Raw genomic sequence first — 21,596 nt, forward strand, 5'->3', positions numbered from 1 at the left:
ACCATAAAGGCCCGGGCCTAGGGTGGGAGAATTTTAGTGGCAGCATGCCACCCAGCAGCATCTTAAAATGCATTCGGAACGCATAGTTCCCCATCCCTATGAAGGTGGGTTGCGTGCGGACAGCAGGCGCTGGAACCATGAGGCCTTGGGGCACCACAGAGTGAAATCCGGCCCTGCCTCCATTATTACTGAACAACAGCAGCCAGTCCTACAACCAGATTCCTTAAATTGGGATTTGAGTCTGCCTGCAAAAGCAGCTTAATGTATGCAGATCAGTGGAATTTATTTTACAGAATTCACTCTTGTTTAAAGACAGGGAACAGGGAGTGCTGAGGCTGTCACAGGGGTCATGACTGGTTATAAGGTATCACCCCCTTCCCTCAACACCCGCTCTCACTCTTTATGGATTCTTTGAAATTGAATCTGGGACTTTGTGTGTACAGTACAGGCTAATTTGTTTCCACTGCTAATAACCAGTTGCAACTTTATAATAAATACTATGTTACACTCTACCCTCAGCACTATATAGAAAAGGTAAGTTCATAGTGGAGAAAGCTAGAATTTCTTACCTGGAAATTGCAGTTCTTTTAGGTCCCCTCAGGCAGCACACTACAAAAGAGAGAGCCCCTCCTCCAAGGACAGGAAAAAAACATTTAAATGCGCCTTCCCTCCCCCACATTCCTCAGTGTTTATTAACAAGATCAATGCACACTACAAGCGATATTGAAAAGAGATATAGGGAGGGCCTTATAAACCTGTTTGTAACACTTTCTCACCGAAAGCAGCCTCCCTTGAAGACATCACATCAAGTCCATTTTGCCTTGTGAATGTATACCAGGACGACCAAGTTGGCACTCTGCCCATGATGTTGAATGAGCAGTGATTGTAATGGGAAACTTCCTGGCAAGCTCATAAACAAGTGACTGTCTGCTTAAGCCATCTTGAAAATGTAGGTTTGGATAAACGCTTGGACAGGCGTAAAAGAAGTAGGAAACTTTAGCAACTCTCTTATCCGGAAAGAACTGAAGATAAGGGTCTTCAATAGATAGGCTTTGCAATTTACCCACTCTCTTTGTTGAAGTGAGTTCCACCAACATAACTGTTTTGAGAGTAATCAGCTTAATTAGAATTAGCTGTAAGTGATTCAAAAGGATCTTCCAACAAGGATGTAAAGAGTAAGTTCAGATCCCAAGGAGGACTGATATCTTTTACTGTAAGTCTAAAGTTCCCCATAGATGCAAAGATTTTTCTTTGCCGAATGACCGATTTTAGCGAAGTTAATCATGAAGTTAGTGTGATTCGAACGATCGTACATCTTACGGTTTTTCATCCGACATCTGTCAGAAAATTGATCGGCCAGGTTAAAAAATCTTTATCGGTTCCAGTGCAATCTATCTATGTCTGCAGGGCCAAGCAGGCAGCTACCCTTTAGTTTTGCTGGCAATATCGCATGAAATGGTCTCTTTAGTTGATGGACACATCGTTCATTTAAACGATCATTTCGAGATAATCGTGGTCTCACAATAACGATTGGATCTTTAAAAATCTTTACATCATTGGCCAGCTTAGGCCTGTTAGTTGATTTAATGAAGCGTCTGACCAATCTGTTTTCACCTAGATAAAACCCTCTCATTGCTCCAAGAGCTGCTGCCTGAACTCTAAGAGTAGCGGGTTTAAGTCAGTCAAAAATTGCAATTTTTGTGGAAGGTAGCTGAAAAATGGTCAATGGATCAAAATCACCCCAAGGAAAATCATCTTCAGATTCTAGGATAACTTTTTGAAGTCCCTGATGTCTATTACTTCTGGTGATAACACTTGTTGAGTCAATAACTGCCATTCAGGATCCAGGCTGAAAGGGCAAGTGTGCTGAGATCTGGGTAATAAATGGGACCCTGATGAAGAAGAGTCCTGCTGGGCCCTAAATGTATTGACCCTTTCTTTTCCACGTATGTTAGGCAAGAATGCATGCTCCTCTGGGCCAGTAAGACACTATCATGATGACCCTGGCTCTGTCCAGCCTGATCTTTTGTAACCCCCCTGGTTACCACCACCTTGGCCTTCTCCCTTGTTGCCATCAGATCTAATGATGGAATGCCGAAAGTCTGCGTCAAGTGGAGAAACTCTGACTGACAGAGACTATTCTCCTGGCAGGACTTGTTTTCGAATCTGCGCTGAGGTTGACAAAGCCTTGATGTACACCGCTTGCAGTGCCTGCAGATGATATTCTGCCCCACGCATAATTGATTCATCTGCCATTGTAATGCTGCGAGTACCCCCTCGCCTGTTTATATGAGACATCTGTGGTGTTGTCAGACTGGACTTTCCTTGTTGCTCCCTTCATCTGGTGAGCCATTGCTCTGAGGGCTCTACAAATTGTGCTCCTGGTGATTGGAGGAGAGTGCTGCCTCTTGCTGTGACCAAGTACCTTGCCAGATACCCTACTCCAGAGCTTCTTTCTAACCCTGCCTGCTGGCATTCGTGGAAAGGACCAGCCAGTGGATTAACCAGGGAACTCCCTGGAATCTGTCCACATGCTGAGGTATTGTTATAGGGTTGTCCAGAGTGAACCATCTCAGACTCTCAGGATTGTCCTATGGAGAGGTCTCATGTGAGCTCTGGCCCACAGAACAGCCTCTAGTAAGATGTCATGTTTTCCAGAGCACAAATAGCTTTCCTGATCGACTTGCCTCTGCTGAGAGAGGTTAAACAGGGTTCTTTAGATTTACAATCTTCAGTGAAGAAAGACGTGTGAGACCTTGCGTCCAAAAGATCTGAATTTCTGTAGTTAAAGCAGAAGGTCACGAGAGTAGGCTTTATTAGCGAATCGTCCAGATACAAAACAATCCTCAGATAAGCTATTACCACCAGGGCTTTGGTGAAGATTCAAGGAGACAACGACAGGATGAAAGCAGGGACTGCAAACTGACTTATTCTGGACCTGTCCTTGACTGCAATTTTAAGCAGATGCTGATGACCCCACCAGATGTGGAAATGGAGATAGGCATCTTGCCGCTGAGAGTAGTCGTCTAACTTGAAAATGGATATCGCTGATCTCACACCATCTATCTTAACAGTATCTTATCCTTTAAACTATTAAGGAAAGTCAGATTGATCACCATCCGAAATCCGCCTGAGCGATTGGGTCCCAAAACTACAAGCAACTCTGCCCCCAGCTTCAGGTGTGTGCTAATGTGCGCTATAGAGGGCACGTGGGGAAACACTTGCCAGATATGGGGTAGACTGCATATGAGGCACTTGCCTGGCACCCCCCAGCGCCCTAGGCACGTGCCTCTTCTGCTCACAAGCGGTGCTGATCAGAGGAATATGTCATCAAAGCACAAGTATAAGGCACCTAAACATTTGTTATATAAGGATAAAGTGCCACATTAGATGTCTGGAATATCTAATTGGGCAACCCATTGATAGAACTGTGTGGATAAGCAGGTCACAGAGGATATGCTAAACTGGTTGCCCTTCAGACACACAGCGGAAAAACCTCTCTAGCATGTATACACAGATACAAGAGATTTGCTGTGCATTTAATATATGATGTGATCTATGGGGAGAAACAAATGAGCATAAGAGAACTTAATCACCCAGTGAGGTGTGTAGTCTAAGGGTAGAACTAAACGCATGTTTTCGGCGTGATCCTTATTTTTGGAGCATGCGATTTGTCGCCGAAAACGTCTGTGTAGTCCTACCCTAAGCCAAGCACCTCCATATGTTGCCTAATTACTCATTATTCACTCCAGAACTGCACTGAATGAGAGTGATACTGATTTAATTAATAATCATCATTTCCCCACATGAAACAATCGTCGGGGGATATTTTACAATTGTGCTGGCACCTTTCTAAATTCTAACACATATTATTGAACTATAACTCACAACTCACGTTTGAAGCAGTATATAATACACATAAGCATGGAGGAAGGTTCCTTTACTGCATGTTGTTGAACTATAACTCAGAAAGGAGAGTAATGTGGCAGCCTGCTTGGAGTTGAACCAGGGACCAGGTGTTCTGTGCTGTTTGCATGGCCACTCAAATTGCATGAAAGATAATGGCTGCATAGCAGGAACTTAATTATATAAGAGCCGAATTTCAGATTTTTAAACCGGAAATTCGGTTTTACTAATGCGAGAGAGCGCAATTGCGCTCTCCGCATTAGTGTTCCTGCCTCCTCTCCCGACAGGTAAGTCGGCGAGGGGGGGCGGCATTGCAGGAGCTGCCTCAGGCGGCCCTTAGGTAAGGATCGGCACTGAACACTAGGTAATCTATTTTATGAAGATTACATATTAGGATGATACATATGTATCCCCCTCAGTAACCAGGCTCTGCCTGTCTAGCTCGCAGCTGCGAGTGTGACAGTGTGCACTTGCTGCACAGAGGATCAGGACTCCAGAGACTTGCAGCTGCAAGTCTCTGGAGTACTGCTCTCCCCCCCCCCCCGCAACATCATGGAAGTCCTCCTAACCCTGCTGCTGCAGGTAAGCAGCATGTCAGCCCCAACCTCTTCTACCCTGCTAGGCAGAAGTACCTACCTGCATTTTCCCAGGCACCTCGTCCTTGGAGGACAGGGAAAAACACTGAGGGATGTGGGGGAGGAAAGGCGTATTTAAATGTTTTTTTTCCTGTCCTTGGAGGAGGGGCTCTCTCTCTTGTAGTGTGCTGCCTGGGGACTTGAAGGAAATAAAAATTCATTGATTCAGCTATACAGATGATGATTAGGTTTCTACAGGCATTTACGGTATATTCACAAAATAATTTTCCTGCAGGGATCATTGGATCAGACACTTGTTGTCCCCGCCTCACTCTGACTCCTTCCCCCCTCTAAGTGCAACATTACAGGCAGCCAGAGGAAGTGCTCGGATACCTTGCTGGCTGCTGCTGTGTGAAGCAGAGAGATGGACAGCGGCACGAAGACAAATAGCATCGCCCTTATCTATGGAGCGTTCTGCCTTTCACTGGGACTTGTTCGTATCAATGGCCAGAGCGTCGGCACCCAATGGACTACAGAGAAAGTAGGCACAGCTTTAAATTCACTATATGGGGGCTCCTATTAGTATATTAATTTGATTCATTGTAGGATCGTGGCCATGTACTTCAGTTGAGTAGGATCTGACAGGTTATTATTACACTGTACATACGCGCAAAGTACAGGGATTACCGGCAATTCTCTACTGAGCTTTTGCTGCAGTGACAAAAGGATTCCTGTCATATTAACAGCAGGGACCCTTCGCTAACAGTAAATATAGGTTTTGGAAAAGCAGTTAATGCAAAGGCTGAGGTTTCATTGGGAGGGGGGGGTTGTTCCTTGATGCATTTCCCAGTGGGAGCTGTGAGGTTGGTAAAATCCGTCCAATTACTTTGCTGGGAAACATTTTGTGCATGTTATTTTCAGCCCTTATATCACATAAATGTAATAGTGTGTACAAATAAGAGAACTTACTGTACTAAGATGGATCTTCCTCCTGACCAAATAGTTATTGTTGTTTTTGCCAATATTAGCTCATGTCTGACAACGCATTAGGTCTGCTTGCTGCTGAGCAGATCCTTGTACTCACATAAAAAGCCGGGAAATGGAGAGAAATGCAAGGAGGCTGCACTTCATAGTGATTGTAATTCTGTGTGGGCGAGACAGATGTTACCAGATGATGTTGTTTAGTCATGAATTCTTGTGTGCAATTTACGGCTGATATTTGGAATCAAACTTTCTAACGAATACAAATTTTGTTTCAGTAAAAGGGAATTTTCCCATGAACTAGATCTTGCCATATGAAATGTTGATCTGTAAAGCAAAGGCACAATATACACCTATGTTGGACATGAGGTGGATAAACTGGACATCTATTGAAAATATTGAAAATAATATAAGCTGTAAAGGCATAGGCTGCCAGATTTGCTCTTTTTGTAAAAAACACACAGAATACATTTCAAGTAATTATGATAATTGTAATGGTAAACAGATGTATATTGCCCTTTTAATATAGAGGTATAGAATGTGTTATCCGGAAAACTTGGGACCTGGGGTTTTCTGGATGATGGGTCTTTCTGTAATTCGGATCTCTGTACCTTAAGCCTGACAACAACAAATTAAACATTAAAGCAATGCTGACACATTCCTATAAAAATCATAGGAACGTGTCGACGTGATACACACATCCAAAGCCACCCCCAGCCCCGTGAACCTTCATTAAGTTGACCCTCCGACACTGCTAATGGATCTTCTGCTGTTGTTTCAGTCATGCTGGGCTGGGGGTGGCACAATCCTTCCTTAGGCTGGAGTCCTGTTTTCATTTGTAATTATCCTATAGAACAGTGATCCCCAACCAGTAGCTTGTCAGCAACATGATGCTCACCAACCCTTTGGCTGTTGCTCCCAGTGGCTTTAAAGCAGGTGCTCATTATTGAATTCCTGGCTTGGAGGCAAGTTGTGGTTGCATATAAACTAGGTGTACTGCCAAATAGAGCCTCATGTAGGCTGCCAGTCCACATGGGGCTACCAATAGCCAATTACATATTTGGCACCCCCTGGAACTTTTTTCATGCTTATGTTGCTCTCCAACTTTTTTATATTTGAATGTGGCTTATGGGTAAAAAATACGTGTTTGCAGGAATCTATGACCTGCAAACAACATTTGTTCTAGGGAAAAGGATTGCCACCTATCAACAGCTAGTGGGAGATGGTGGCAGCCTCCCGGAGAAGTGCTGGGAAAGTTTAACTTACCCACAGCATCTCCCGCCTTCACTTCCTGGTATGGGAGGGAGCACGCTGATGAATGGCTGTCTAGAAGTTATGATTAATTGGGTAATATTCGCTCTGACAGATTCTGTCCTTTCTAGGTAGGATGACATGCATGTTACAATACATAAGGAGGAGTCAGTTGTATCTCTTATTAGGTCAATCTCCACTGGAGTTACATCCAGCATAGTTTTAGTGCGACCCTTAATAATTAAATGAAAACCTCTTGGGGTCTTGGATAACCAAGGATCTGTGATGTGTAATAAAGAGAGTTCTGCACCTCTGGCTGCAAATGCCAAAACTAGTAAACAAGCCAGTTTAATCGCTATACACCTTACTTCGGATGGGTTTGGAAAAATTTTAGAAAGGTATGTCATCAGAGGGTCTATATCCCACGTTGAACTATATTTGTTGAACTGGTCTTGAGATGTTAGCTCTCCTAATTAATCTGGAGTAAAGTCAGTGTTTTGCAACCTCTGGGAATAGAATGGCTAAAGCTGAACCATAGGTTTTAAGGGTAGAGACTCATAAACCCAGGGTAAACTTGTAAGACAAAAAGTCTAAAAGTCTAAGACCACCTGGATCATATCTGAAGAGTGATCTGTAGGTGGGTTATTTGTTCACCAATTCTGAAACTCTTATGTAATAGCTTTGTATCTTTTATATGTCCTGGGACGCAAAGATGCCTTAATTAAAGCATTCAATGTTATCGTCAAATGTGGTAAGGTTAACCCCTCACCGGGGCTGCTAGCCACATAGACTGTGTTAGGGACATTAGTAACTCCTTCGGCCCTTGAAAGCATTCTGCAGTGAAACCCAGGTGAACCTAGGGGCCCACAATCATCTTCTGTATGACTTGGAGGGCCATACTGGGTAAGCTATGACAAGGTCTGTAACCTTTTCCTCCTGGACCTTTAATAGGACTTTGTGAATTATGGCCGGAGGAGGAAAAGCATAAAGACCCTTCAGTGTCTGCCATTTGAATGAAAAAGCGTCCATCCTCCAAGCGCGTTTTGACCAAATTCTGCATACAAACTTCTGAGTTTGTGCTGACGTTGGAGAGGCAAAGAGGTCTATTTACCTGGTCCCCAATGTATCCTGAATTTTCTGAAATAAGCTGTTGTGAAGTGTCACGATTGCCAACGAGAGTTTGGGCCTTGAAAGGGAGTCTGCTAATTTGTTCTGAACCCCCGGAATGTATTCTGCTGATATGCTGATGAAAATTAATAGAAGCGGGATAGGGAGGGGAATCTAAAATCTGATGTACCGCTAGGCGAGCTGCCCTGAGCGATAATATGTTTATGTGATCTAGCTTTCCTTTTGGAGACCACTGCCCTTTCACGGCTTTTGCTCTGTAAAACCCTCCCCAGCCTACTAGAGAAGCATCTGTAGTTATGACTAGTTCTAGGGTATGCCGTACTATTGGAGAAGGAGTGGAATCCAATATGGTTAGCCACGTTTTTAGGTCTAGAGTTAAATATTCTCTCCACTGCTTTCCTTTTTGTAGGTGATAATTTAGTTGAAACTGTAGGTTTCTGCAGTATAGTGGGGCTTGATGAAAGCCTGGATAAAGTGCCACTCGGCCTATAAGAGCTGCTAGCTTCCGAAGAGAGAGCTGTCTCACAGCTAGGACCCTCTGAATTAGTCTGGAAACTATCTGAAGTTTCTGTGTTTGTAGTATTGAGGATGAACCCTAGAAAGGGAATCTGTTGGCAAGGTTCTAAGACTGACTTTGCTGTATTTACTAGAAACCCTAGATTTGAGAAAAGATTGAAAATATCCTCTCTTTTCTGGATTATTTCTCTGTCCTGATCCAGTAAATAGTCGAGGTACACCAGGCAGGAAATTCCTTTTAGGCGTAGATGACCTACTACTGCCTTCATCATTCTGGGGAAGGTGTAAAGAGCATTTGAAAGGCCAAACACCATGACATTCCACTGGAATAAATCTGTTCCCCATTGAAACCAAAGAAGCCTTCGATGTGGGGGGTAAATGGGTACAGAGTGAAAGGCATCTTTTAAATCTATTTTTATGGCCCATTGGCCAGCACATAAAATGGTGGGTAGGTCTTTTAAACCCTCCATTCTGAAACGCTTTGGTTTTATGAAGGTATTCAACTTTTTTACGTTCAGAACTGGACATAATGAACCATCTTGCTTTCTGACCGGGAAAAGAGGGCTTACCCAGCCACTCTTTGTTGATTCTACCTGCATTAAGGGCTGTCAGCAAGACCTCGTTTAATGACTCTGGACAAGGGGTGTGTGAAATGCTGAACTGAAAAGGAAACTTTTTAATGGGAGGACTAAGCCTCTCCTGACAATCCGCAATACCCAAAGGTCTGATGTAATCTCTGACCATTGTGTTATTCTGCCCAAACAGAATGATGTAAACCAACCTGGTTTCTTCTTGGAGAAATTTCCCTTGGAGGGAAACTGGGACCCTGTTCTGGGACTGATATGAGCCCTGTCCAGACCAGGACGACTCCTTGGCTCTGGAAAACTGGGTTTAGCGGAAAATCTCTTAGTAGATTTAATGTCCGCAAAGGACTTCTCCTGAATGAAATCTGGGCCAAAGAGGTGAGGAGTAGAAGTATTGGGAAACTCTGAAAACTTTGGAGCCAGATCAGCCAATCCTGCTGACTTAAGGAGGTGTGCCCTCCTGATGTTAGTAATGGTCCCCATAGACACAAAGATTTTTATTGCCGAACGACCGATTTTAGCGAAGTCCGACCAATCCTTTGAAATTATCATGGGGTTAGTGGGATTCGAACGATCGTACATCTTACGATTTTTCGGCCGACATCTGTCAGAAAATTGATCGGCCAGGTTAAAAAATCTTTATCGGTCCCAGTGCAATCTATCCTTCAGTTTACTAGCATCAGGGCTAGTGGACCAATTGCATCAGCGATCTTGAACTGTATGTTGTGCAAAGATTGGTCCATAATGTGGTTACCCAAAATAGAGATAAATGCAGGGTCTAACTCTGGTGCCACGAGTTGTGACATATGAGGTATATGCTCATCTTCCCTGACTAAAGGTGTTCTAAAACCTAAGTGTAGGAAATTGTACACTTCAGTGTCTTTATCAATGCACCAACGTTTTGCTGTGAGCTTAGCTGGAGGTTGTCTGCCCTGCAAATTAACTCTTGTCATTTGCAAATGACTACACTCTACACTTAGTCTCCAGAGGTATATGAAGGTTAACTTCCTCAGACTCCCAGTCAACTATCTTAGACGTGGGGGACAAAGTTTCGTCATCTGACATATTAAGGCCTGCAGATACTGACCCAAACGGGCCCCTTTGGCTGAAGAGCTGCCCTGTGTAAGTCTCTTATTCTTGCCTCCAAACGGAGCAGAAACATGTTCCTGTACTTTTTTAGTAGAGGAACCCCCCTTAACAGCACGGTTACTGCCCCTCTCAGGGTTGTCAGGGGAAGAGTCCCCAGAAGAAGAGGATATCATTCTGCACTCAATCCTCCTTCCCTTAAACTCTGGCTTTTGTGCCAGAACCTCCTCCTCAGAGGAAGAAAAATAATTCCTGAGGTGTTTTAGGCTGCTTCTAGAAGGAACAAGCACCATGGAGTCTGTAGCAGATATGGAAACTGCGTCCTCCATCTTGTGCTGAGGTAAAAAATCTAACATCCGGTTTGGATTTCCCACCTACCAGCAGTCTGTGACCTAATTATGGTCACAACAGGCATCCACCAATCAGGAGGCAGCATCAGCGTGCTCCCTCCCATACCAGGAAGTGAAGGCTGGAGTTCCCGAACTGGATGCTGTGGGTAGGATTGCCACCTTTACTGAAAAAGATTACCGGCCAGTGGGGGGCGGGCACAAAAGGCGGGTCGTCCAGGAAGCAAAAAGGGACGGAGCCACGTGGCATGCCGTAAAAGGGGCAGAGCAACATGGCAGTGATGTCCACAGTGATGTCACCTGGAAAAAAGGTGAGTTCTGCTCGAATTGGGGGCAGGTCAAGGGCTTTTTTTAAAGGGTATTACAAATTTCCAGCAACTGCATTGCCGGTTAATTTGTAATACTGGCCTTGGCAGGTGTTTTACCGGCTAGGCCGATAAAATATCGGCCGGGTGGCAGCTCTAGCTGTGGGTAAGTTAAACTTTCCCAGCACTTCTCCGGGAGGCTGCCACCATCTCCCACTAGCTGTTGCTAGGTGGCAATTCCTCCCAGGGGAATAAAGGTTGGGGACACCCTGATATAAAAGGATTTGATAAGGGGTTTTCAAATAAGGGATCACATACCTGGATTAAAATTTTAATGAAACCCCAGTTATTACATTATAAAATATTTCTGCCAGTGGGTAACTAGAATACCGAAGACCATTCAACTGGCAGGGGACCCAGAGAAGAGGAGGTCCCAGACTGATCAGGGGACAGCTGTGTACACTTATGGGCATGTTTATTATGCTGTGTAAATCAGCAGGATAGTACACCACACATCGCCATGTTTCAGCATGTAAAAAACTGGATGAATGTAACAATTTTACACGTTTTTTTTAGAGTGTCTTTCGCCAGAAGCAATGTAAAATAAAGGCGGCAAATCCGGAGTTCGCATGGCGTAAAATTATACCTTGATAACTTTGCCAATCATTTTACATAGCTTTACACTGTTTTTGTCAGTGAATTTTGTTTTACACAGTATAATAAAAACGCCCCTTACTCTTTCTTGCCTGTCTTACCAGCATTGAGTGTAAGCATGCATGAGAGGCACAGGAGTGGCGGCACTTTGGCAGCACATTTTTTATATTAATATATAAATAAAAGTATTTATGCATAGTGGCTTGCATACCTTTGTGTTCTTTGTTGACAGTAGGAGCTTGTGATGGCATTATTCATTGCCTGACTTCTCTTGCATAGAAAATTAAGTCATTTTCATGATTGGATTCTCCTGCTGAATGATGAACTTGCACCCAAGCTTTAAAGGGAAAATATACCCCTTTTTATATATGTATGTATTATTATTATGTAAAAAAAAAAAGTTCATTTACACTATCTGAACTTTCAAAATTGCAATGTAAATAAATGTATTTTTTTTCCACAGCATATGTGATTCATGTTATTTAGTTAAATGAAAAAAATTTTCAAGGGTCTAAATAATTTTCAAGTCTAACTGTCTGTGTCTGTATATTTTTAATTAAACAATAGTGCATCCTATCAAGACAAAAAAAAAAGTCAAAATAGAGGATTGTTATATTTGTATATATTGCATGGAGCCTTTTCTGTCTGTTTAATAATATTTGTCTGTTCTGTAGTATGTATATTAAAATTAACATGTAGTGTATATTTATACAACAAAATACACAGCAGTCATTGTTAGGCCAGTACAAGTTATCAATCCTGTCTCACATGCTGGTCTAATGACTTCTAAGATCATGTGGAAAAGCACAAGGATTGCATTAAACAGGCAGAAATTCAGCAACACGGTAACATTTTCATACACAAAAATCAAGCACTTTCATTTGTTATTAGTTTAAATGTAAACTAAATTCAGCAACACGGTAACATTTTCATACACAAAAATCAAGCACATTCATTTGTTATTAGTTTAAATGTAAAACTGTAATATTAAAGTGTCACAGGAAGTGGTTGTTTTCTAAACTTGCAAGATTCATTTCCTAATATCTAAACTTAAAGCCTAATTGGGTTAGGTTATAGGATGCACAATGATGGCTTGCGTAACATACAGTCATTTGCAGATTTCCACTGTGAAACAGCTTTTGCAATTAACTGGTTCTGCTATTTTGGGATTTGCTTTGGCTCTGGAGCATACCAAAACTGTTTCACTCACAGTGTTTCCCACTTGAACCACAACTCTGTGTCCTACTTCTGCTACATATAGGATCATATTTATTATGCTATGTAAAAACAGAGGATTGTTATATTTGTATATATTACATGGAGCCTTTTCTGTCTGTTTAATAATATTTGTCTATTCTTAGTATGTATATTCAAATGAACATGTAGCGTATATTTATACAACAAAATACACAGCAGTCATTGTAAGGCCAGTACAATTTATCAATCCTGCCTCACATGCTGGTCTAATGACTTCTAAGATCATGTGGGAAAGCACAAGGATTGCATTAAACAGGCAGCGGCATGGAAACATTTTCATACACAAAAATCAAGCACTTTCATTTGTTATTAGCTTAAATGCAAAAACTGTAATATTACAGTGTCACAGGAAGTGGTTGCTTTCTAAACTTGCAACGATTCATTTCCTAATATCTAAACTTAAAGCCTAATTGGGTTAGGTTATAGGATGCACAATGATGGCTTGCGTAACATACAGTCATTTGCCGATTTCCACTGTGAAACAGCTTTTGCAATTAACCGGTTCTGCTATTTTGGGATTTGCTTTGTCTCTGGAGCATACCAAAAAAGTGTTTCCCACTTCAACCACAACTCTGTGTACTACTTCTGCTACATATAGGAGCATATTTATTATGCTATGTATAAAACAGCAGAATGATACCCCACACATCCAGACTTACGTGTTTTTTCTTAGAGTGACTTCAGCTGGAAGCAATTTAAAATAACAGCAGCAAATCTGGTGTTTGTTTTTACGCCTTTTTTTCAGCAAATTTCGTTTTACACAGCATATTAAATATGTCCCTTTGAGTGGATTGAAGGCTCTCTGTCACATAGTAGGAATGCAATGGTTCTGGGTACACTGTATACAAAGTTGGTTTGTTTCACATTAATGTTCATGGTGAATACACAAAAATAGCCATATTTGTTACCAACAGCAAACATTTATAAAATAATCCTAAAAATGCTATGCACGTAGCTTAATTGGATATATGCAGCCATGTCTTATGTACAGTTAGGCCCATAAATATTTGGACAGAGACAACTTTTTTTTTCTAATTTTGGTTCTGTACATAGTGCCAACCTACTATGCATTTTGGGGGTATTTATGCATGAAATAATCTCTCTACCATCCTACTATGAGTTTTGGGGTATTTATACATGAATTAATCTCTGTGCCATCCTACTATGAGTTCTGGGGGTATTATACACAGAATTGCCACTGCGTTCAATTATATATTCACAGAGGGTGTATTTGTAAAATGGGGAGTGGTTAGTAGGGGTGTGTTTTACACAGTGGCCGTGGCCTACAAATTTTGCTGCAACGCCATTTACTGCCATATCCCCGGATTCCACTCTGAAAATGTGGTCACCTTAGTCTATAGGTACAATATATAAAGCTAACCGACTGTAGTAAACAAAGTTGCTAAATATTATGAACTGATTTTGGTTAAAGGAAAAGATTACAATACACTAGTACAGCTAACCATAGGATGAACAGATCAAAACACTGTGGCTGACGCTCTGCTATATAGGAAAAGCTATACATTATTTATTAAAGGGGTTGTTCACCTTTGAGATAACTTTTAGAATGATATAGAGAGATATTCTGAGATAATTTGCAATTTGTTTTCATTTTTTATTATTGAAGGTTTTTGAGTTATTTAGCTTTTTATTTAGCAGCTCTTCAATTTACATTTTAAGCAATCTGGTAACTAGGGCCCAAATTATCCTAGCAACCATGCACTGATTTGAATAAGGGACTAGAATATGCATAGGAGAGAGTCTGAATAAAAGGATCAGCAATAAAAAGGAGCCATAACAATACATTTGTAGCCTTACAGAGCATTTGTTTTTTTAGAAGGGGACAGCGATACCCATTTGAAACCTGCAAAGAATCAGAAGAAAAAGACAAATAACTATAAAACTAAAATCAATAAAAAACAATTGAAAAGTTGCTTAGAATTGGTCATTCTATAGCATAATAAAAGTTACTTTAAAGTTGAACCACCCCTTATTAATGCATACATTTTTCAGTCTAATGGTGATGTAACAATGTAAGACATCAATGTATGAACCTACTGCAAACAACTTGTAATCAAAAGGCACAGCAATGAACCATATAAATATTGTGCAATGAAGAGAAAGAGAATAATAAGTGCAGGGGATGTTTGCTTATTACCAAGACATTCACGCTCACTGGGCAGGCAACGTGTTCAAGCATTCACACAAAATAAACACTGACAGAAGCAAAAATTTTGTAGGAATGTGTTGGAACCTATGTTAATGTGCTTTTGTAACAGGAAATGTAATTGTTTTGTAGTTACTTATATGCTGTCTAGATGGAAAGAAGTAGTGTCATATAATGCACCCATCAAGTCAGAAGATAAGTGATACATTTTTATTTAAAAAAAATAAATTTTTTACTGAAACCCTAAAAGGAAACAATTGCTATTGCAAAAATCCACTAATCTGGACTAGTGGTGGACAAATTTGTCCTGAAAAATTTGTGAAACTCGAAAACTGACATCCTCGTCAATTTTGACATGACATTAAAGTCAATGGGCGTCCAAATAGTGTTGACGCGCAGTGATTTTGACACAAGCAAGTTTTCGCAAATTTATTTGCCGGCGGCCAAAAGCGGAAAATCGGTTGCAAATGTATTCGCTCATCACTAATCTACACAATGTGGGAAATGGGTTAAACTAAAAAATGACAATGTTGTACCTTTTACTGTCTCCTCTCTCTTGTGTGTGTGAGGGGGGGGAATCTCCTCTGATATACAACACACCCTGCTTAATTATGTGAAATATAAAGCATTATAACCTATTACGGAAACCCTATAGCCTAACACAAGTTTATGGCAATCCAGACCTTCCCTCTGGCAAAAATAACACATTTGCCACAAGGTGCAGGTCTAACAGTTAAGAGATTTGTATGACCAACTGACTCGTAAATTTACACATTTCAGGACCTTCAATCTTAATTTTGTTTTCCACAATTTGGCTCCCTACTAATATATCCAAATCTAACATTTCAATTTGAACTCTATACGCCTCCATTTACCTCTGGAAACACCTCCCATCATAACTATTCTTACATCCAGGAAATAACTATAGTATACTCACGTCCCACTCTAATTAAACTCAATGTTTCAATTCGGAACATATGATTCATGGAATATCTAGCAGCATTCCAACACTCACAGTTACCTACTTTCAATAAAATGTGGATGCTATGGGACCTACTGCATCTCCCTACAGAGTGAACAGCGTTTAGTGCAGTTTATTAGTTTTCATTCCCCTAAACCAGGGGTGTCCAAACTTTTTGCAACGAGGGCCAGATTTGGTGAGGTGAAAATGTGTGGAGGCCAACCATTCAGCCTGACCTCCATTACGAGCTAGCTAGCTTGTGATCGGGATCATTCACTCCTGGAGATGGACGCGTACACATCGTTTAGGCAGTGGAGAAGTGGAGTCTGTTTGGATTTACTCTCAGTGCCTCATTTACAAGAAATCGCGTAGCTGTAGCAGTAATGTTTGGGCACATGATTAGTGAAACGATTGTCTATAAGAAGTATGCGAGAGCGGTGCGTCACTACGTTACATTACGTGTCTATTGCTACCACATTCAGCACACAGGCAGCAGTATAGATCAAGTGGCAGATCATTTCACTAATGTGCCCAAATATTACGGCTACGCGATTCCTGATTGCACTGTCCTGGGGAATCACATTATTTTTAATTTCATGATGGAGGCTGAGGGCCGGTGTAAATTTGAAAACGGGCCACAATTGGCCTTAGGGCCTGACTTTGGACATGCCTGCCCTAAACCAACTACAGATACTCAAAACTTCCCTTTCCTGGCTAGTAAGACACTCAGCATTTTATTGCTCTATTGAATGATATGTAGTCCATCTTTGAATATAGTTTTAAGAAGACATAAGTAGTCACTGTAACCTCCCAAACAAACAACCTCCCAAATGCAAACTTTATGTGACACAATGTGTAACTGCCCAATGCTGGCCAATATTTTCTTATTCTTGACTTAAAATTACAAAAATCTATGGCAAATATCCCATTTTTTCCACTCTCAATGGCACCCAGTAATTAGTCCAGATAAATTTGAAACGTTTTTTGAGAGATGGTGCCTTCGATCCCCTAACCCTCCAAAGGCAGTTTCATGTATATATAGTACATTTTTTGATCCTTCTTTAACCCAAGAGCTACCGTACATTTTAGCGTGGCATAGGGACTTAAATAGAGAATCAAACCCTGAGGACTGGGATCAGATTTGGAATACAGTTCGGAAATCTTCTAATAATGTGTCCTTACAGGAGGCTAATTATAAAGTACTTCTTCGCTGGTACCTGGTCCCAGCTCGAAACGCAAAATTCTCACCCTCAGCTAGCCCCCACTGTTTCCGAGGGTGTGGGGAAATAGGTACAATGATTCATGTTTGGTGGACGTGCCCTAATGCCTGGAGGTTCTGGATCAGAATTCTCACTATGATATTTTCTGTTTTTGGTGTTTCCATTCCCAGAGACCCTGGAATAGTTTTGTTGGGCTTAAGACCCAAAAATCTAAACAATACACAGTTTCGTCTTTTCACTTCCATTATGACAGCAGCTAAGAGAAATTTGGCTGGGGCTTGGAAACAAAGACAGATTCCAATAGATCCAGTTAAAAATAGGGTTGACTGGATAATGTCTCAAGACAAAATGACAAGCATTTTGCTAGATTCTTATGAGAAATTTCTGTTGACATGGGGTCCTTGGTTGGTATATCGACACAGGGTATCTAATATTCCCTTTTCTCTGTAAATGTCTACCAGGGTATTTTCAAAGTCAGAGTTGAAGTTTTGCTACTAAATTTTATTTTAATTTTATTTATTTATTTATTTTGTCCTGTCTCCTTTTTATTTTTTCATTCATTTATGTTGCAAAACGTTTTCTGTGACCAGTAACTTAGCTTAATTTTGTCTACTGGAATATTATGTGATGATAAGCTGTTTGCAAAGGATTTTGTTTGTTTGTATAATAACGGATATGTACTCAATATTGCAACTAGACACGATTTTGTTTTCAAGATGTTTATTGTCACAAATTGCTTATATATCAATGTTGTAAAACAATAAAAATTTATTTATATAAAACTACAAAAATAAAAATTTAAATAAATCCACTAATAGTTAGTGGTAGTTTAATAAATAGCTATTTTTTAAGTATACTTAGCTGAAAGAAAACAATAAAACATATTAAAAAAGAATAAAGCATCCCTTAAAGTTTGTCCGTAGAAAGTTGGAGTCCGGACCAAGGAGGAAGCCTGCTATGTAGGTTTGCCAGATAAAGTCCAGTTTCAAGGAGTTAAACGGAACAAAGTCGAGGCAAAGAGTCAAGGGCAGGCAACAAACAAAGGAGTCAGGAACAAAGCAAGAGGTCAAATCCAGGAATCAGTCCAAAATAGTAATTTAGAGCACCCAGGAACAATACAGAAGTTGGACCTATATTCGGGCATTCAACCCAGAAACTCCAGCGTGTTTTATTTTGAATTTGGTGCCGGAAGTGTGCGCAATGACGTCATGGGCCGGCACGCTGATATCACCACGCTGCAACCCAGCACACGGGGTCATCTGGTATGCTGCGTCGAAGAGGAGTGGCGCTCCTCACACATGTTTTTATAACCAAGACAGTTTCTCTTTAAACTATGCTGATAAAGCTTTTAATATAATTAAAACTGCTTAACTTTGTAAAAAGTAAAAGGAACAGTAACACCAAAAAAATTAAAGTGTTTTAAAGTAATGAAAATATCATGTACTGTTGCCCTGCACTGGTAAAACTGATCTGTTTGCTTCAGAAACACTACTATTAGTTCATATAAACAAGCTGCTGTGGCGAAAATTGAAAAAAGGCTATATGGCACAGGTTAAATAGTGGATAACAGATAACTATTATGTTCGACAAAGCTTATTTGCTATCTGCTGTGTAGCTTGAGCCTTTTCTCCTTTGAACAGCTGCTCACATTGCTACACAGCAGCTCATTTATACAAACAAAAGTAGTGTTTCTGAAGCAAAGACAGCAGTTTTAACAGGACAACACTGCATCATATTTGTATTACTTTAAAACACTTTAATTTTTTGATGTTACTGTTCCTTTAAAATAAACAGCATTGTATCTTGCTATGTTTATGTCTCTTAAAGTAGGGACTATAGCAATAAATGCAAAGTTTGTCCTATGTACACTAACCAATTAGCACTTGAATTTACAGATTTTTTACTTATAATATAAAACTGCTATCTGGTTCCTTTGGGCTAGCTGTTATTACATCCCTCAAAAGCACACTAGTAGCATGCTACTGATTTATGATGATGATACATTTACAATGATTTATTTAATTATATATATATATTATATTTTTATCAATATAGAATTCCCATCGCCCTGTCGTTTTACGCACTTCTGATATCCAAAGAGTTGTGTCCCAAACAGATGTTACTCAGATGTTGCAGACTGATATGAAACCCATGCTGATCGAAAGGTATGCTGGATCCCCAGGAAATTATGCCGTTCGCCAGGTGAGTAGCACAGATGTACAGTATAATCAAAACATTTTGGCAAGTTTATTGGTTGTCCAATGAAAATTGGCAAGATTTCATGAAAAAAACTAAGTACATTGCATTTGTATTGCTTAATATTTTAGGTTACAATAAACCATGCCTATGAATGTTGCTTTTATTCATTCACCAACAAAGCATGTCAGAAAAGACATTAAGAGCATAATAAAACAATTTAGTGGAGAGTAAGTAGAAGATGATAAAAACCATTCAGTTATAGCAAGAGGATAATTGATGGTTAGGGAACAATGGATATGTTATAAAGCTTGGCAGAAAATAGGGCAACTCTTCTTTAGAGGAATGATGATAATAGATGTCTGTTAAGGTTCTTATTCAACCAGGTTATCTATAAGTCAAATCAACTGGATTTGTTGTATGTTTCCTTGTGAAGTCATCCAACTGGCTTCTCAATTCCCAAGGCCCCTCAACAGGATATGTATGACCAGAGTTTAAAAATAAATAAATAAATAAATAAAACTATTACAAATGCCTTAAACAAAAAACAACCAACACAACATATAGGCAACTTGCAAAAAGTTATAAAATAAGTATGAGTATGAGAATCTCATAAAGAAAAAAAAAATCTTTCTTGTTTTTATAAGGACAGTATATTTTTAATAGGAATAAACCTGGCCTTATGTTGTTAGATCAAGAGTGCTGACTTTGGTAATCCCAGGAGAATTGTCACATCTGTGTTTTGGCTGGAAAAAACAGTTGTTGATATGGTTCATGCAATATGTTGAGGCTGTATATGTTACTGCCATAACATTCCAATTTCAGCTGCAACTGCTTATACTGTATGTAGAGAGTGCCAAGAAAACCAGATACTTCCATTTTTGCATAAGCTGTTTTTAGTACCATTGTATTTTAATACATTGTATTTTAAAATAGACAATGCTCATTTTTCCCCTAGGCCGGCACGTATTTTATACAGAAAAACTTTGGATATTTTCTGTAGCTTCCTGCTTCTAGTCCCTAAGGCTATTCACATCCTGTTTATTTGTACTTTCAGCTGAACATGAAATACGTTTCCACATTCACAGGACAAGTCTGAGAAAATGTCTGCTTTTCCCATAAAATTTCTAATAGTTTTTCACAATTTTAATTCTGGACTTCAGAACATTGAGCATGGTACATATGTATACATGTTTTCGGCTCTTTACTGGTAAATGCAGCAGAGGTAATTGTAACATAGTAAGTTAGGTTGAAAAAAGACACACGTCCATCAAGTTTAACCTTTTAAGTCTTTATATAACCTGCCTAAATGCTAGTTGATATTTAGCCGGAACCTCCTTTCTTTAAATCATAATGGGTGCCCTCTTGTCAGCTGGAAGGTGATACTTGTAAATAAAGCATTAGTGGGGTTATTGTGTGATCCCCTTATTTATTTATACAGTGTTATCATACCCCCCCCTTAAAGGAGAAGGAAAGCTACGGAGGCTCTTGCCCAGGGCAATGAGGTTTAAGCTGAAGGCAGGAAGTCTGATACAGAAGCCCATGTGTACACAATAGAAGGAAAGAAATGCTGTGTTTCTTTTGACAGGGGACTCAAAGCAACATTACTTTGGGGGTTTACTGGTATATTTAGATGGACCTTTCTGATAAGGCTTACTTAGTTTTAACCATTCCTTCTCCTTTAAGGGCCTCTTCTTCAACATGAACAACTCCAATTTAGCCTACAACCCCTAGCTACAGCCAAGTTTATTATCTACAAGGACTCCAAGGTCCCTTTCCATTATAGATTTGCTTAGTGCAGTCCTGCTTAGTGCCGTCCCATTAAGGGTATAAGTGGCTTGCATATTTTTACATCCCAGGCATGACTTTACATTTATCAACATTGAGAGGGTTATAAAACTCTATCTCGTATTTTTATTAAACGAAGCTCGACCAAACTCCCATCCATGATTTTATCTTATTTATCAATAAAATAACTCGAAACAGTAAAGTTGGAAAAACTTGATAAAACTGACCCAAAAAAAAGCGCACACACCAGCCCTGTTCCTACCCGCATACAGTAACTCTGCATGCCCAAAAACCACAAATATTTTGGATTATCGAATGAAACCCAGCGCAGACCAGAATGTAAAAGGGACTGTTATTGACTTCTACGTGACAGGTTTGAGATGGCGGATTTTAAGATACAGACTTTTTGCAGCTTTTTTCCACAAAAAATTTTGGCCAAAAAAAACCCAACCACAAAAATATGTGGTTTAGTAAATAACCCCCTTAATCTCATCTGCCACCCAGATTGCCAGTTTGTCAAGATCATGCTGCAAGGATGTCGCATCCTGGATGGAATAAATTGGGCTGCATAGTTTTGTGTAATCTACAAACACTGATACATTACTTACAATACCTTCAGAGCTGTCCAACTTCTGTGGTACCATGGGCTGAAATTTTTCTGGCCTACGTGGTGG

The 21,596-nt window shown here is 40.2% G+C and overlaps 1 protein-coding gene across 1 annotated transcript in view; it reads left to right on the plus strand.

Moving 5' to 3' along the window:
• Window positions 1-4,679: 4,679 nt before the first annotated feature.
• Window positions 4,680-21,596, plus strand: part of qpct.L (glutaminyl-peptide cyclotransferase L homeolog) — a 44,277-nt gene continuing 27,360 nt past the window's right edge. The window contains exons 1-2 of the mRNA XM_018262004.2: window positions 4,680-5,022; window positions 18,994-19,140. Of these exons, the coding sequence (XP_018117493.1) occupies window positions 4,906-5,022; window positions 18,994-19,140 (264 nt within the window). The 5' untranslated portion in view covers window positions 4,680-4,905. The remainder of the gene's footprint in view (window positions 5,023-18,993; window positions 19,141-21,596) is intronic.

Source organism: Xenopus laevis, chromosome 5L, assembly GCF_017654675.1.
Source record: "Xenopus laevis strain J_2021 chromosome 5L, Xenopus_laevis_v10.1, whole genome shotgun sequence".
Lineage (NCBI taxonomy): Eukaryota > Metazoa > Chordata > Amphibia > Anura > Pipidae > Xenopus > Xenopus laevis.